The sequence below is a fragment of the Urtica dioica genome, chromosome 10 (assembly GCF_054948205.1).
Source record: "Urtica dioica subsp. dioica isolate 48M chromosome 10, U.dioica_male_clone48M_v1_H2, whole genome shotgun sequence".
Taxonomy (NCBI): Eukaryota; Viridiplantae; Streptophyta; class Magnoliopsida; order Rosales; family Urticaceae; genus Urtica; species Urtica dioica.
This window is the reverse complement of record NC_142765.1, coordinates 25,565,512-25,581,656: the sequence shown is the minus strand read 5'-3', so window position 1 is coordinate 25,581,656 and position 16,145 is coordinate 25,565,512. Positions and strand designations below refer to the sequence as shown.

The following is a 16,145-nucleotide window of genomic DNA, read 5'->3' as shown; positions in this document are numbered from 1 at the left end:
CTGTGGTCGGACAAAGGATCTCGTGTACTCACCCTCACCATAACTTACCGTATACAACATATACTTTTGTAGATTTTCTTTTAAAAAGATTGTGTTATAAGAGATAATAAGCAGAAGTAGCAATATATAATATCATCCCATTTGAGCAAAGTATTCTTTACAAAAATTAACTGCTTTTATATATATAAATGTTAAATAGTAAATTATAAATAAATATTTTACATATAACGCAAAAAGAGATAGAAAAAAAATACTTGAAATAATAAGTTTTTCATGACAACAGACTTAAAAGTTCATTTACATTAATACCAGTGGAAAGAGCAAACCAAAATGTTAACTTTTCTTTTTTAGTATACTACTTTTTGTTTTTCTGGTATACTTTTTGCTTTTATTTTGGTATAATTTATCAATTTTCCAATACTATACAAGAATAATTTATTAAGTGGTGCCTCTGAAAAGCATTTTGTTCATTATTTTGGAATGATCTCATATACCTATTTGTCACAGAACCGCCTGGCCTGGGAGGGACACACATAATATCCAAAGCCGCTCGGTGACATCCTTTTCCAATATATATAATATCCTTTTCCAATATATAGTGTAATTTTTTTTTTCTCGATATATTATGGAAAACCAGAACATCTTGGCTGTGCCTGTCATAAAAAAGCGTGGCTTTCTTTGCCTTTTTTTGGTGGAATGTGTTCAGAAAAGATACGTCTTTTTTATTAATCGCTCATTTGAGAAACAACAGAATTTATTCTTGAAAGAAACCAACTAAAAAATATTCTTTTTCGTAGTAAAAAAAAAAAAAAAAAAAACTAAAAGTAATATTCTTGAACCAACTAAAATCCCTCTGACCTCTCCCTAGTCATCCAACTGAACTTTGAAGAGACACAAACACAACACAACTCAACCAAAGATCCTTTAGCTTGTTCAAGTATCTCTCTCTCTCTCTCTCTCTCTCTCTCTCTCTCTCTCATCAGTGATCAGACCAATCATGCACCAAAATAGAAAAAGAAAAAGAACCCACCTCTTCTTTTGAGTTTCTCTCTCCATTTCATTTATCTCAATCTCAAACGCTTGCTGAAAAATTAAAAAAAAAGTTGTCTTGAGAGAGGCAATGGCAAAAGTGTTGATATGGATGTGGATATGCCTGTGTGTGAGTGCGAGTGAGAGAGTGAATGGAATCGGCGCGAACTGGGGAACTCAGGCGAGTCACCAGTTAGAGCCGGACAAGGTTGTGAGGATGTTGAGACAAAACGGGTTCACGAAAGTGAAGCTGTTCGACGCTAACTACGACACTCTCCGAGCTCTCTCCGGATCTGGGATCGAAGTCATGGTCGGTATTCCAAACGACATGCTTTTGACCATGGCCAGCAGTCTCAAAGCTGCCGAGAAATGGGTCGCCCAAAATGTCTCCACTCATATCAACAACAATAACGTCAATATCAGGTCCTTTTTCTTTCCTCTCTCTCTGAAGATCTATTAAATGAAAGTTATGGTTTTTTTCTTAAAGGGTTTTTAAGTTACTTACTTAATTTGTGTGTTGCTGTTGTAAGCCTGTCGTTCAAAAGAAGGAAAAACAAAAAAATGAAACCCATGTAAAACAAGTATCAGCCTAGTGAAATCCTAAAGATAAACTGAAAAAATATGATGTGCATTTAAGTCGTGAGATTCTCATTTCAGAGTTCATTTAGGACAATCTGCACACACACACGCTCAAAGTTTATAACTTGAGAGCGTTTCCAATCCAATTTTTTATAATTATCAATAGGAGCCACCTAAAAGAAAAAAAAAATACCAATAATGTGTGCTTTTTGGTGGTAAAGCTAACTTCTTTGTACCACCATCATTGGAACTGAGCGCATTGGAACATCACCCATTTGAAATAGAAAGAGATTTGTGTAAAAAAAAATAAAAAGACCCGATTTTGATTTGCGTGGGACGGGATTGGGACAGGTACGTGGCGGTCGGGAACGAGCCGTTCTTGGAGACGTACAACGGGAGTTTCCTTCGGACGACATACCCGGCGCTGCAGAACGTACAGTCGGCGCTGATAAAGGCGGGTCTCGGCAGCAAAATCCGGGCCACGGTGCCTCTGAACGCCGACGTGTACGAGTCGAGCAACGGGCTTCCCTCGGGCGGGGACTTCCGAGCCAACATCCACGACCTCATGATGGCCATCGTCAAGTTCCTGAGCGACAACGGCGCGCCCTTCACCGTCAACATCTACCCGTTCATCAGCCTCTACATCGACCCCCACTTCCCGGTCGAGTACGCCTTCTTCGACGGCGAAAACTCGTCCCCGATCGTCGACTCCAAGGCCTCGTACTACAACATGTTCGACGCCAACTACGACACCCTCGTGTGGGCCCTCGAGAAGAACGGCTTCGGGAACCTCCCGATCGTGATCGGCGAGATCGGGTGGCCCACGGACGGCGACCGCAACGCCAACCCCGTCCTCGCGCGCCGATTCAACCAGGGCTTCATGAACCGGATCAACAAAGGAACGCCGATGCGGCCCGCCCCGATCGACGCTTACCTCTTCAGCCTCGTCGACGAGGACGCGAAAAGCATCGCCCCGGGAAACTTCGAGCGGCACTGGGGGATCCTCACCTACGACGGCCGGCCGAAATACGAGCTCAACCTCGGGACCACCAACACGGGCGCGCTCGTCCCCGTCACGGGCGTCGAGTACTTGGAACGGAAGTGGTGCGTGCTCCGCCGGAGCGCTCGGCTCGACGACCCTCAGGTCGCGCCCAGCGTGAGCTTCGCGTGCTCGCTCGCGGACTGCACGAGCCTCGGGTACGGGACGTCGTGCTCGGGGCTCGACTCCCGAGGCAACCTCTCGTTCGCCTTCAACAGCTACTTCCAGATGCACGACCAGCTCGACACGGCCTGCAAGTTCCCGAACCTCTCCACCATCACCAAGGAGGACCCCTCCGTCGGCTCCTGCCGTTTCAACGTCATGATCAAGCCATACTACGGCGCGGCCGCCAAGCCCATCCCCGCCCTCCTCGTCGTCGTTCTCTTCCTCCCGTCGTTCTTGCTCTGGTGCTAGTCGACTCGAGGAACGTAACCGTTTCTATGATCGGTTTATTGAAGAATCTCAACTTCGTGCGACTATATTGCGTTGTTGCCGGTGGTTATTTGGTGTGAAATTTTTGTTGGGGGTGGGAAACAAGCACAAAGGGTGCCTTGGTTTTATTATGTGGGAAGGTATGCATATTTTGGGAAGTACATGTGTATTTGGAACATGTAATGAGTTACTATTATTTTGACGTTGGTGTCAGCCGTTCTTTTTCGTCTACTTTTTCCGGTGTCCCGGTTTCTTAGGAACATGGTGGTGGAGACTGGAGGTATTTAGTTGCATATCGAATTCGATGTGATATGTGAAGGGTAATCCGGAAAAGTACGTGTTGAATGATGTAAAATTGGTTTTTGATGAACATGGTGGTGGAGACTGGAGGTATTTAATTTAGTTGCATATCGATTTCAATGTGATATGTGAAGGGTAATTTGGAAAAGTACGTGTTGAATGATGTAAAATTGGTTTTTGACGAACATGGTGGTGGAGACCGGAGGTATTTAGTTGCATATCGATTTAAATGTGATATGTGAAGGGTAATTTGGAAAAGTACGTGTTGAATGATGTATAATTGGTTTTTTATGGGTTAATAGTGTACATTTAAAAATAAAAAATTTAGTCAAATAGGTCACCGGAAGTCTAAGAATTACTAGATAGCCAATTTTTTTGTAAATAACCATTTCATTTTATTTACGATACTAAAAAAGACAAAAAGATCCAAAATAAGCTGGAATGTTTTTGGGTATTTTTGTCTTTTTGAGTGCCGTAAATGACTATTTACAAAAAATTTACAAAAAGTTGGCTATTATACAAAACACTATAAGTCAAATGACTATATAACTAAAAGACCCTTTAAAAATTATGTGCATTTTGACAAAAATAGCATTTGACGCATGGTTTTCAAATAAAATATTAAACTCTCGTTTCTCCATTATTCTCATCTCTCTCATTTCTCACTTATAAGTTATAACACCAATCCCATAAATTTTCTTAGAAACTCAAACTTGCAAATCAATAAATATACAATCCATGCACAACATAGATCATGATATCAACACAAATACTGAACAATGAACCTTAACTTTAATGGGAAATAGTCTCAACTAGTAATAATTTTGATAATTTAGACAAAAATAATAGTAACTATATTTTTTGACACTTTTACTAGTAACTATAGACATGAAAGTATACAATTATCATAAATTGTAGACTTATAAGTCTAAAATTAACAATAATTGCTACTATTTTAGTCCAAATTATCAAAATTTGCTACTAGTTGAGGCCATTCTCCAACTTTAACTTATGCCATTATGCCAAACTTCGATGACCACGATGGAGACGTACTTGACATTATGAGCGAAAGGTTAGGCCTCGGATAAGAGGTCGCGATCTGCAGAGAGGCCTCAGCGCGGAGGCCACACGTTGTGACTGTTGGTTTCAGTCTCGGGATCATTGCACCAACAGCACACAAATCCACAAAGTACATGTATATCTCGCACAAAACAAGTCAATTTGGTGACAACAATGTCACGAAAATAGTTGTTTCGTCACCATGTTGTCACAAAATTGAGATTTTTGTGACCTCACATTTGTCACGAATTCACTTGATTCCATGATCAATATTTGTCATGAAATCAACTTTGTTCTTGACAATATTGTCACGAAACGATGAAGTATTTTACTATGCAAACCACAATGTGTCGCGAAATAACTACAATCACTAGATTTCGTGATAAGAATGATCACAAAGTCAATGAAAAGTAACACAATATCTGTACATACACACAAACGAGCATATGAAATTTTTTGAAATGAAATAATTAAAAATACATATATCATACCAACATCTTAATATGCATTCTAACCAACGCAAACCAGACCTATATATACACAAAAATGCTGTTTATCAAGCCACATTTCTATCAAATAAAGCAGAAATATTTAGGATATTAGCAACTTGAAAAATTCATGATTTGAATTCCTTAAATACAACACATTTCTAACAATTTTCATACCAAAACCATGTTATAAATCAACACATTTTTACAAATTAGTCACGAAATTCGACAATCCACATCTATGGAAAACTCAAACAACTAATCTCTTGGCATGGGTCTGTTCTGCACGAGGCCATGACGAATGCTCCGACATCGAAATCAGAGGAGTTAGACGATCCAGGGTCCTCAGTTTTATGGCGTTTGCCATAAGACTTTGGCGGCGCTGCTGAGTTTCTCTTCTTCGCTGTCGTCGATTTCTTCGTCACATGAGCCGCCTTATTCTCGACTATGGCTATGGCTCCACGGCCCACTCGTGGACTCCGACGCGGTATTGCATGTGTCTCAGGCGGAGAGTTTTTTTTGTGGGAATTTGACGAGAATCTTGTTATGAATGTTTTCTAGGGTTTGTGGGTTTCTTGGTTGGGGGATCAAATTTCTTCTTCATTTCGGTCGACGAAGGAGAGTGAAGAAGAAGAAGGCGGGCGAAAGAAATGAGGTCGACAAAAGGAAGGTGAATTTTTTTTTCTCTTCGTGCACCGGTGAAGAAGATGTACGGTCGGTCGGGGAAGAAGAGAAATGAGAGCGAGTGAAGTGAATGAATGAAATGAAGAGAGAGAATGGAAACGTGAAAGTTAATGGGGGGGGTGAGAAGTTAATTAATTGAGAATTCAAATTAATTGGTAATAGCTGATTAATACGTTATAATTGAAAGCTGTAGCAAGGGTTTTATGTATCCTCCATGGCGTGTGGGAAAAAATTCATGTAGAAAATTATTACAGCAGTACAAGCTCATTTTTAAGTAAAATTATTACAGCAGTACAAACTCATTTAAGAGTCAAAATAAAAATAAAAAATCAGTTGAACACTATAAATAAATTCTGAAATCTATTTAGTTAAAACGTGTGTCACCTGACTATGTGTGTGTGTGTGTGTTTTTTTTTTTTCAGACTTCCCCAATTACGATCTTGGTCAAATAAAGGTGAATCTATTTAAAATATAAATATCTAAAAAAAATTGACACACGCCAAATAAAACGTTACCAATCACCAGATAATTTTTCCTTCTTCCCATAAAGAATGAGTCCTTGTGTGTGGAATAAGGAAGCATCTTTATATTGACTAGAACTCGAAAATTTCCATACTCTTACTGCGATTCGGACAAATACACATTATATCCGTGTAGTAATAGTAAATATATTTTGTAGCATTCTTAAATGTCCAAAAAGAAAAAGAGACGAAGTAAAAAAGAAAAAGAAGTAAAAAAAAAAAAAAGAGGTCGTGATAGTCACGTGGAAATGACGCAATAGAAAGACACACTGAAAATTACGTCTGAGTGATCAACACCCAAGACTTTCCCTTCCTCTCACCGGCAATAAATAAGATATAAAATAATAATAAAATATTAAAAAATAAATAAATAAAAACACGAAATGAAATAGAAAAAAAAAGACAGGACAGAATGAAAATGTGTGAACGAAGACCAGAAGACTTCGAAGACTAAGAACAAAGAGGAAGAAGAACAACACCACCACCACGAAGACGAAATTCCAAAAAGGGAAAAACAAAATCCCAAAATCATCTCTCTCTCGATCTCTCGTACTTCTCTCTCAGGCGAATTTTCACGGCTCGCTCACCCGAATCGCACGGCCGAGATATTTCCATCGAGGTCCGTTTCGCCTTTTTGTTCCGATCAGATCTTTTTTTCCACATAATATTTAGGGTTTATGTACTGCAGAATTTTGTTTCCGTGTATCTGTTAGGTCGATTTGTTATCCGAGGGTTATAGATAAGCTGCGATGATTTATCAGATTTTTTTGTTTGGGGTTTTTTTTTATTTATTATTTTTTTCGCGTGAGGTTTAATCGTTCCTTTCTGTTTGTTTGTTTCGGTGCGGAAATGAAATTTTCGATTGTCAAGGTGGTTGAATTCGGTGGTTGTATTCTTCAATTTGCTAAATTTGTTCTTACGCTTTTTTTCCCCCAAATATAGAAACAGAAAAAAAAAAAAAGTATCTTTTGACTGATTTTTCTTCTTCCTCTGCTCTGCTTCTTACATGTAGAGTCTTGAAGCTTGTGATGCTCTACAAATAACCAGTGTTTGAAGAAAAAGAAGAAGAAGAAGAAAGAGTTTATATACAAAAAAAAAAAAAAAAATGTTGGACGGTCAAGGAGTTCAGAAATTCCAGGGGATGATGATGGGTGGGCTAAATAGCCACCACCACGACAACAACAACAACAACAACAACAATAACAACTACTGTGACATGTCCCAAGGCGGTTACTACAAGCTCGAGGGCACGAACATGTCGATGGACAGCGTGGCGACGAGCAACGACGGAGGCTCGGTGGCCATGTCCGTGGACAATAGCAGCGTTGGGTCAAACACGAACGACTCTCACACTCGGATCCTCAACCACCAAGGCTTGAAGAGGCGGCTCAACGACAACTACTCGGCCCAGCAGAGCGTGAACCGCCGCGGCCGAGTCATGCACGCCCTGAGCGACGACGCCCTCGCCCGAGCCCTCATGGACCCGAGCTTCCCGACCGAGGGGCTCGAGAACTACGAGGAGTGGACCATCGACCTCGGGAAGCTCCACATGGGCGAGGCCTTCGCCCAGGGGGCGTTCGGGAAGCTCTACCGCGGGGCCTACAAGGGCGAGGACGTGGCGATCAAGATCCTCGAGCGGCCCGAGAACGACCCCGACAAAGCCCTCGTCATGGAACAGCAGTTCCAGCAGGAGGTCAAGATGCTCGCGACTCTGAAGCACCCGAACATCGTGAGGTTCATCGGCGGGTGTAGGAAGCCGATGGTGTGGTGCATCGTGACCGAGTACGCCAAGGGCGGCTCGGTGAGGCAGTTTCTGATGAGGCGCCAGAGCCGCTCCGTGCCTCTGAAGCTCGCGGTCAAGCAGGCGCTCGACGTCGCCAGAGGGATGGCCTATGTCCATGGCCTCGGGTTGATCCACCGCGACCTCAAGTCCGACAATCTCTTGATCAACTCCGACAAGTCCATCAAGATCGCTGATTTCGGGGTCGCCCGCATCGAGGTTCAGACGGAAGGGATGACCCCGGAGACTGGGACGTATCGCTGGATGGCTCCGTAAGACCTTTTCTCTCAACTCTCTCTCTTATCTGCAACAAGTCATTTTTTACTTTTTCTTCACTCCCCCTTTTTTTTTTTACCCTATTGCCACTTTGCTTGCAGTGTTTATGTTTTTTGTTTTGTTTTGTTTTGTTTTGTTTTACTCTTGTCTAGTTAGTTTCTTTCTTCTGGTAAGTTTGATTCCTTTACGTGCTGAGTTTATATCCAGGTCCATATTCTAGTTTGTTTGCTTGACTTTTCTGCTAATAACATGCATCTGGGTTATTTTCAAGGGTCGATCAGGAAAATAGCCGATTTGCTCTCCCTTTTTGTAAATTGGCGTTTTCAGCCTGTTAATATAAGATTCTTGTTTAAAAAAAAAAAAAAGGAAAATAGCCGATTTAAACGTTTGAAATTGCTAAATAGCCAGTGTTTGATAAATCTTAGGTAAATAGCCCACTTTCAGACGTAAATCTTAGGTAAATAACCACTTTCATATACAAAACGTTGGTTATTTACTTGAGATTTACGTCTGAAAGTGGCTGTTTACCTAAGATTTACCAAACGTTAGCTATTTAGCAATGTCAAACGTTTAAGTTGGCCATCTGATTTAGCTTTATATATCATCTTGGTTATACTTGCAATAAATCGATACACTGATTCAGTTCGGAACATGTTGTTATATGTTTTTTTTTGTGGGGGTTGTTAGAGAGATGATACAGCACAGGCCGTACACGCAGAAGGTGGACGTGTACAGCTTCGGGATAGTGCTGTGGGAGCTGATAACGGGGATGCTGCCGTTCCAGAACATGACGGCGGTGCAGGCGGCATTCGCGGTGGTCAACAAAGGCGTGCGGCCCATCGTGCCGGGGGACTGCCTCCCCGTGTTGGGGGAGATCATGACGCGCTGCTGGGACGCCAACCCCGACGTGCGCCCCCCTTTCTCCGACGTCGTCCGCATGCTCGAGATCGCCGAGATGGACATCATCACCACCGTCCGCAAGGCCCGCTTCCGCTGCTGCATCACCCACCCCATGACCACCGACTGAGGAGGGAGGGGTGGTCTCTACTGTTTCTACCCATAAAAAAAGAAAAAGAAAAAAAAAACAGAAACACAATTCAGAAGAAGAATATGATCATGATGATGATGAGAGAGTGAAAGTGAAAAAGTTGTTATTAGTGTGTTTGTCAAACCAACATATAAGAAAAAAAAAAAAAAAAAAAAAAACAAGCCACCTTTGAATTGGATTGAGGCAGCGTAAATTATTGTGTTATTTGTTCACTGCTCGTCGCATCGTCTCTCTGTCTCTCTCTCTCTCGTTCTCGCTCTCGATAATTTTTAAGCTATATTTGCTTGGCGAAAATTATAAGGAGACCACAAATTTGGGAAATGTGATAAAATTACTAATAGGTTTATTGATTGTATGTGAATTTGAGTTTTGAATCAGGGGGGTTTGGAACTGGAAGGACGTGTTCTGTGACATTCTAAATATGAACCGTGTAATAAGTGAGCCTACGTTTTTTTTTTCTTCTGAAGAATTGTGAGCCTGGCAAAATGGAAATTCCTTTCAGTATCTTCGATTTGGACTCTTGCTGCCGGAGCTTTACAAAACTTTAAAGAGAACAGAGTAGCTTACAATTTGTATTTTTTTATTTTCAAAGACGAGTTGTTTTCATTAGCGAGGCAAAGTGACTTATTCTTCTCTTTTATTGATTTTTAATTTTATAATTTTTATGCTTGAAGATGTTTATGGTATTTTGGAATATTTGTAGAGTATATGACAAAAGAAAACATTGTCAGTTAAGAACGAACAAAAAAACAACCAATAATACAAAGTGACTTATTTCACATTTTTACTTTTTTTTTTTTTCTTCAAAAAAGACAGATTTAAAAGTGTTTATTGACAAGATCTCCCTTTTTTTTTTGGAAAAAAGTAGGAATCCATAAAAATCAAACACTCTTAGCAGTGACCAAATCCCAAGATCCTAGAACATAAATTTTGCTAAAATCATTTTGTGTGAATGTAACTAAGTAATATATAATTAAACAAATAAATGAGTATAAACATATAGATCCCCGTGATATATATGCACCATAAATCCGTGAAAGAAAAGAACATAAAAGAAAAAAAAAAAACGAAATAGCAATGAAAATCAAACTTGGTCATATATCCTAAAAAGGCTTGACGTTTAGCGTAAATTAACTAAGTAACTCACCTCAATTGAAGTTTCTTCACACTCAGATCGTCATGAGAACAAGTTGAACTTAAATTTGTAATTCAATTGATAGACTAATCGAATTTGAGGTCTCATGCGCTTAGGCTAAAACAAAAATCTCATGACCATTCTCGTTTTCTATTTTCTTGTCGTTTTTTTCGACTTATTTACTTAAAGAGAAAACTATATTTGATCTTCAGGATTCGAACACGACACGCTGCTCCAAGTTTAGAGTGCCATCGAAAAATACGATCTTTTTTAATACATCGCTCAATAAAAAAAAAGAACTCTACATTATTTTTGTTACGTCCTCTAAGTTTGGAATGCTATTGACTTGATCCACGTTGCGTTTGTATTAGTTTAGGCTTTTTTTTTATGAAATGTATGCTATTTTATTTAAGAAAAAAGATAAAAATTGATTTTAAAATCTATAAAAACAAAAATAATGCAATATTTACGTATATATATATTTACATTACTAGCACATTTATAAAATATTATACATACAATTTTCTATAATAATAAAAAAGTTATCACATTTTTTTTCGTTCGATTTTTATCGGTTGTTGGTTTTTTTCTAGAAAACGGTAAATTAATTATATTTTTTTTACATTTTTTTTTGTTAGATTTTTAGTAAATCAAGAGGCATTTCGAAAACGAAAACGACGTTCCAAACTTTCTGAACATAATTAAATATAAAAAAGAAAAAAAAAATATAATTCTTAAATATGAAAACCTGCAAGTGATACCTGTAAAATCCTCAAGCCGTCGCTCCCAATTGCTCGCCGTCGCCTTCTCCGACCGTATCGCATCGTCTCATCGTCAACCACCAGGTGATGTTCAAACTCTTAGTTTCAGTTTTTTATTTTATTTTTTTTATTAGTATTGCTTGAATTCCGTATTTCATTTCGAAAATATATAGTCGATGTGTTTTTTACTCCGAGTAATTTTCGCTGTTTTTAGTTTATGTAATTTGAAATCGTCTAAAATTCAAATTCCGTTTCTGGCAAAGTCTAATCAAGATATACCATGTTGAGCATTCCCTGATTTTAGGGCTTAGATGATGGTTTTTGTTTGTGCATTTTCGATTTTGGGGGATTTTGTCCTGGGTCTTGACTTAGAAGTTTAGGGTTGCTTTTTTCTTAGTTGAAAACTTGAAACTGAATAAAAGTAAATGAAAAAGAAAAAAAGTCTTTATAACAAGTCCAAATCTGCAAAGTGGTGTTCAAGCAAGGTCATTTTCCAGACCTAAAACGTAGGCGTTTTACCGTTTCCACGCCTCATTACGTACGTTTTTAACGTTTTTTAAAACCTTGGGTAAATCCAAGGGTTTTGTTCTTTTTCCGTCTGTTTTTCTCTTCAACGGCTATTTAAATCGATTTTCAAGAAGGTAACTTTTCTGTGCCACGTTGAAATCCTGGCTGTAGTGAATTTGATGCCAAATGGAGTATTTTGGTCATTGAGCCAAGGAGTTTGACCCTAGTTTGTAGTTCACTAGATCAAGATAGAACTAAATTACATATTATTATAGCAAGAAAAAAAGATGTACTATGAAGTGAAATTCTTTGATGACTTGAATGAGTTTCCGGTTTCATCATCATACAAACCCGTTTCTATTTCGGTTTTGGGGTTTTATACTTTGTGTGAACTGTTTTTCATCGGGTTTTCTGATAAGTTCTTAATCGATGCTCACAGGTGTATCCGATATGGCGTGGATCTTGATCATTGGCTCTCTCATCGTGCTTTGGATAGCTTCACTAGTCAAAATTCTTCGTAGCTCCCCTTTGACTTCGAATGATGTTTTTCTCAGTGATGGTGGGTTGGTGAATATCTTATATGGCTTCATGCTTAGTGAGTTCTTAATGCTGTTTTTTGTGTATTTATTAATTTATTCTAGATAAATGTGTAGGCTTGAAATCAGGCGAGCTTTCGAAGAGAAATGTCTTGTTGGTTGTTGCCCACCCAGATGATGAGTCCATGTACGCTTCAAAACTACGAATTCAATATGAATTATTTATGATCAAAAGCAAGATGTGTCAGTAATCGTTTCCTATAACTTATTATGTCGAATTTTTTGAAATGATGTCAAAGAAGCATTAGTACCCGATATATAATTTATGCATTCCATGTTAGGGCACTATATATTAGAGAATTATAATGATCTGGACATTAGAAGAACGGAGAAGAAATTTGTTAAGAGCCGAGTTAGGAATTATAAGAAATTAAGTTATACGTTGCATTTTATTATCAAAGTTTAGTCTTTGTAAATTCTAGTGTGTCTTCAATTGTCTGTCAGCTAGGGTTTCTTTTTTCTAGGGTCTGACAGTTGGCTCTCATTCAGTGATACAAACACATTTTTTTTTTCTTCTCTTTTACTTCTCTTCATATTATAATTTCGGGGTCTTAATATAAATTCTGATCTTTGGGAGAGCCAAGGGACTCGAGAACTTAGCTATTCAATTATATTCGCTGTACTCAGCTTTCATATTTCTGGTTCCTAAGATTCCACTTGCAGTTGATGATGCAAAAGAGAATTTCTAATCTAAATCTTAAATGAGTTTACTTTAAATTACTGCTTGTTTAGTTCAATCGACATTGAACACTTGTTATTCTGTTATCTTTCAAGAGAGGCGTTTTAAAGTGCTTTAAATATCATATGCTATTTGTTGCAGGTTTTTCTCTCCAACAATAAGCTATCTCACATCCAGAGGGTATAATGTTCACATACTATGCTTGTCTATCGGTAACACACTTATGTGATATGTGATCCCTATGTATATATTCTTTGATCTGATATACTATATATCCTAGTAGTTATACCACGGTTTTTTTATATCTATATTTTTTTTCCCCAGTGCCATGGGTGTAGAAACAGGATACATTTTTTTTTTTAGTTCTGTAGACGCGTTTTTCCTGGTATTTAAGCCAATTGTTTCCTTTCTTTCACAGGCAATGCTGATAGTAAAGGAAATATTAGAAAACAAGAGCTATATCAAGCCTGTGCGGTCCTCAAGGTATCTTGACATACTTTTGAACATATACTAATATTAAGCAGTGACTAATCTTTCTTGTGTAATATTGTTCGAGTATTGGAAGTAAATAATATTCTATTTCTGTTGACTTTGTTGCATCAGATTCCAGTTCAACAAGTGAAGTGTGTGGACCATCCTGAATTGCAGGTACGAGATGAAACATCTCATGTGTATCGGCGATAATTTGAGCTCATATTCCTATGCACCTCTTAATCAAACTCATTTTATTATCAGGATGGTTTCGGAAAAGTCTGGGACCACAAATTACTGGCAAAGATTATCAAAGAAGAAGTCGTTAGTCATGGCATCAATATGGTTTGACCATTTCTTTTCTAGTTCTCAAACTGTTACTATATATGTATATATTTGGAAGTTCTTTCGATCCCCAACTTACTTTTATTTTTCTCGTCTAAGATTCAATTTTGCACAATCTCATCTCAGATTATCACTTTCGACAGCCATGGTGTTTCAGGTCATTGTAATCATCGCGACGTTTATCATGGAGTACGGTGAGTTTAGTATTAATCCACTTTATTTTTTTTTATTTTTTTTTTATATAAAACCACAAACCAGCTCGTTCATATGAAAATGCATGTATTTATTCAGATCATATAATATTCCCGGTTACCCGTTCCTGTTTTTCATCGCATTAAGGTATGTTTTAGTGTTTCACTCAGTCTGATTGCAAGTTTATGCTTACAGGAATTTCTTGCTCGATAGTACCAACAAAGACATCAGAGCCTGGGAACTTGTTCGTTCACTCAATTCTCTTTAGTTTTAATATGAATATGAAAAAGTCATCGACTGTTTTTTTTTTTTTTTTTTTTTTTTGCACGTATATCCAATTAGCATGAATGAGTTTTGAATCACTAATAAACTGAGAGGATAGGCTCAATAATTAGCAGATCTAATTGGACTTTTTGGGGATAGTGGGACTTGACATGTAGAGTGGGACTATGGACTTTATTCTTATCCAATGAATAGGTTTTTTTTTTAATCCTGATTTTTTATGGTAAAAAGAACAGGATTTATTTGCTATCTTTTTTTTTTTTACATGGAAATAATTTGATTCAGTGGACAGAGTATTTTAATACAGATACGGTACTAATGCATTTTTTCTTGATTACAATATCACACAGTTATTTGACTTAGAAATTCTGTGTCCTTAGGTTAGCACCAATTTGTTACGCAAGTACAGCGGGCCGGTCGATATATGGCTGTCATATTTTCTAGCCAAGCAATGTTCGAAAGAATCGATGCACTGCTTCGTAAATGAACGCCCTCGAAACAGTTTTCTCGCCATGTCACAGCACTCAAGCCAATGGGTCTGGTACGAGCTCTCAATTCCTCTTGCGTTTTTAACTTGTGGAAGAGCGATTTTATTTTACTGTTTAAAAAAAAAAAGTGACAATTTTTGTTGGTATGTTAGGTTCCGAAAACTTTTCGTGGCGTTTTCGAGCTACTCCTATGTGAACACGCTGCTAAAAATTAATGAATGAAATGAATTAGCAACGAGGAGAGAGATTATATGAGTTCTGTTTTACGTGTTTGTATTTGTAGAATTTCTCGGTTTTTGTTTTTGGGCGTTTTCTTTTAGATTTTTTTAATGATTCTTGTAACAATGTTGATTCGTACATAGTTGTGTAGATGAAAACAAATGGCAAAGAAGTATCGATATTTACTTGGTGACTGTAATTATGTTAAATAGTTGGTTTGCACATCAAAGTTATGAATTAATATTGGAAAGTTGCAAAATTTATATAATCAAGTCTTTTCAAAATACAGTGGGAACTTTGTTCGTAGAAATAGATGGATATAGTATAGAAATGAAAAGAGCTAGTGATAATAGTAGTTTGCAAATCAAAGTTATTTACTAATATTAGAGAGTTGCAAAATTTATTATAATTATTCATTTTAATTATAGTGCGACCTTTATCAATAGAAATTGATAGCTTTAAAAAAAAAAAAGAGTTAGTGATAATAGTAGTCTGCATATTTAATCTAAGCTAAGCTATGTACTGCAATTAGAAAGTTGCAATATTTAATATAACTAATCCATTCTCTTTAAAAACATAGTGGGACCGAAATACTATTCACCATTATTATATTATTAAAACTATACAATCTCTTTATTAATAATATTTCAATAAATAATTATAATGTTTATATTTTTTAACTAAGTGATTAAAATTATTTATTACTTACCAATATTTAACAAAAATTAAAATAAAAATTACATTACTTAAATATGGGAGACTGTGACACCATAGTGAAGAGTAAAAGATCATTAAAGGAGAGAGATAATTAAAGAATAAAAGATCATTAAAGGAGAGAGATAATTAAAGAATAAAAGATCATTAAAGGTGGCTATGATCAACTCATTTAATAACTAATTTTTATTCTGAAATGTTTCATGAAAGGTCTTTTGAATATTTGATTCTCGTTAATTTATGTTAATGAGTATTCTCCAAAATCAACAAAATCTCGACTATTTAGCCAAATTTAATTTTTTTTTTAATTGGTTACTTAGCTATATAGAACGTCGAGAGTATGACAGGATCGAAATTACGCACCTCGTACTAAAACTGGTTGTTTGCAAATATTAAAGCGATTTCTTTTAATATTGAAGATAATGATACCACTTGGAGGATGAAAACTAGGCCACGGAATTATATACTCAACTTACATTTGATTTGAGTGCCACAATTAGTAGCACTCCTATTAAAGGACA

General features: G+C 37.4%; 3 protein-coding genes across 4 annotated transcripts; all 3 read left to right on the top strand.

Moving 5' to 3' along the window:
- The first annotated feature begins 667 nt into the window (after nt 1-667).
- On the top strand, nt 668-3,564 carry LOC149384486 (glucan endo-1,3-beta-glucosidase 6-like). The gene is made up of 2 exons (XM_089628756.1): nt 668-1,452; nt 1,960-3,564. The coding sequence occupies exons 1-2, from the start codon at nt 1,121-1,123 to the stop codon at nt 3,059-3,061; spliced, it is 1,434 nt and encodes a 477-aa protein (XP_089484882.1). The 5' UTR covers nt 668-1,120; the 3' UTR covers nt 3,062-3,564.
- Nucleotides 3,565-6,472: 2,908 nt separating this feature from the next.
- Nucleotides 6,473-9,566, top strand: LOC149384485 (serine/threonine-protein kinase STY13-like). The gene is made up of 3 exons (XM_089628559.1): nt 6,473-6,750; nt 7,144-8,183; nt 8,875-9,566. Exons 2-3 carry the CDS (start codon nt 7,237-7,239, stop codon nt 9,212-9,214), a joined length of 1,287 nt encoding a protein of 428 aa, XP_089484685.1. The 5' UTR covers nt 6,473-6,750; nt 7,144-7,236; the 3' UTR covers nt 9,215-9,566.
- A 1,528-nt stretch (nt 9,567-11,094) lies between these two features.
- LOC149384484 (uncharacterized) lies at nt 11,095-15,179 on the top strand. 2 transcript variants are annotated; one of them, XR_016301924.1, is made up of 11 exons: nt 11,095-11,215; nt 12,078-12,197; nt 12,292-12,361; nt 13,055-13,125; nt 13,332-13,396; nt 13,517-13,561; nt 13,649-13,729; nt 13,887-13,923; nt 14,117-14,165; nt 14,584-14,744; nt 14,844-15,179. XR_016301924.1 is itself a non-coding variant. In XM_089629597.1 (11 exons), the coding sequence occupies exons 2-11, from the start codon at nt 12,089-12,091 to the stop codon at nt 14,911-14,913; spliced, it is 789 nt and encodes a 262-aa protein (XP_089485723.1). In that variant the 5' UTR covers nt 11,095-11,215; nt 12,078-12,088; the 3' UTR covers nt 14,914-15,179. The 2 variants fall into 2 exon arrangements, 1 of the variants encoding a protein (XP_089485723.1); XM_089629597.1 differs by having other exon boundaries at nt 13,856-13,923.
- The last annotated feature ends 966 nt before the right edge of the window (nt 15,180-16,145 follow it).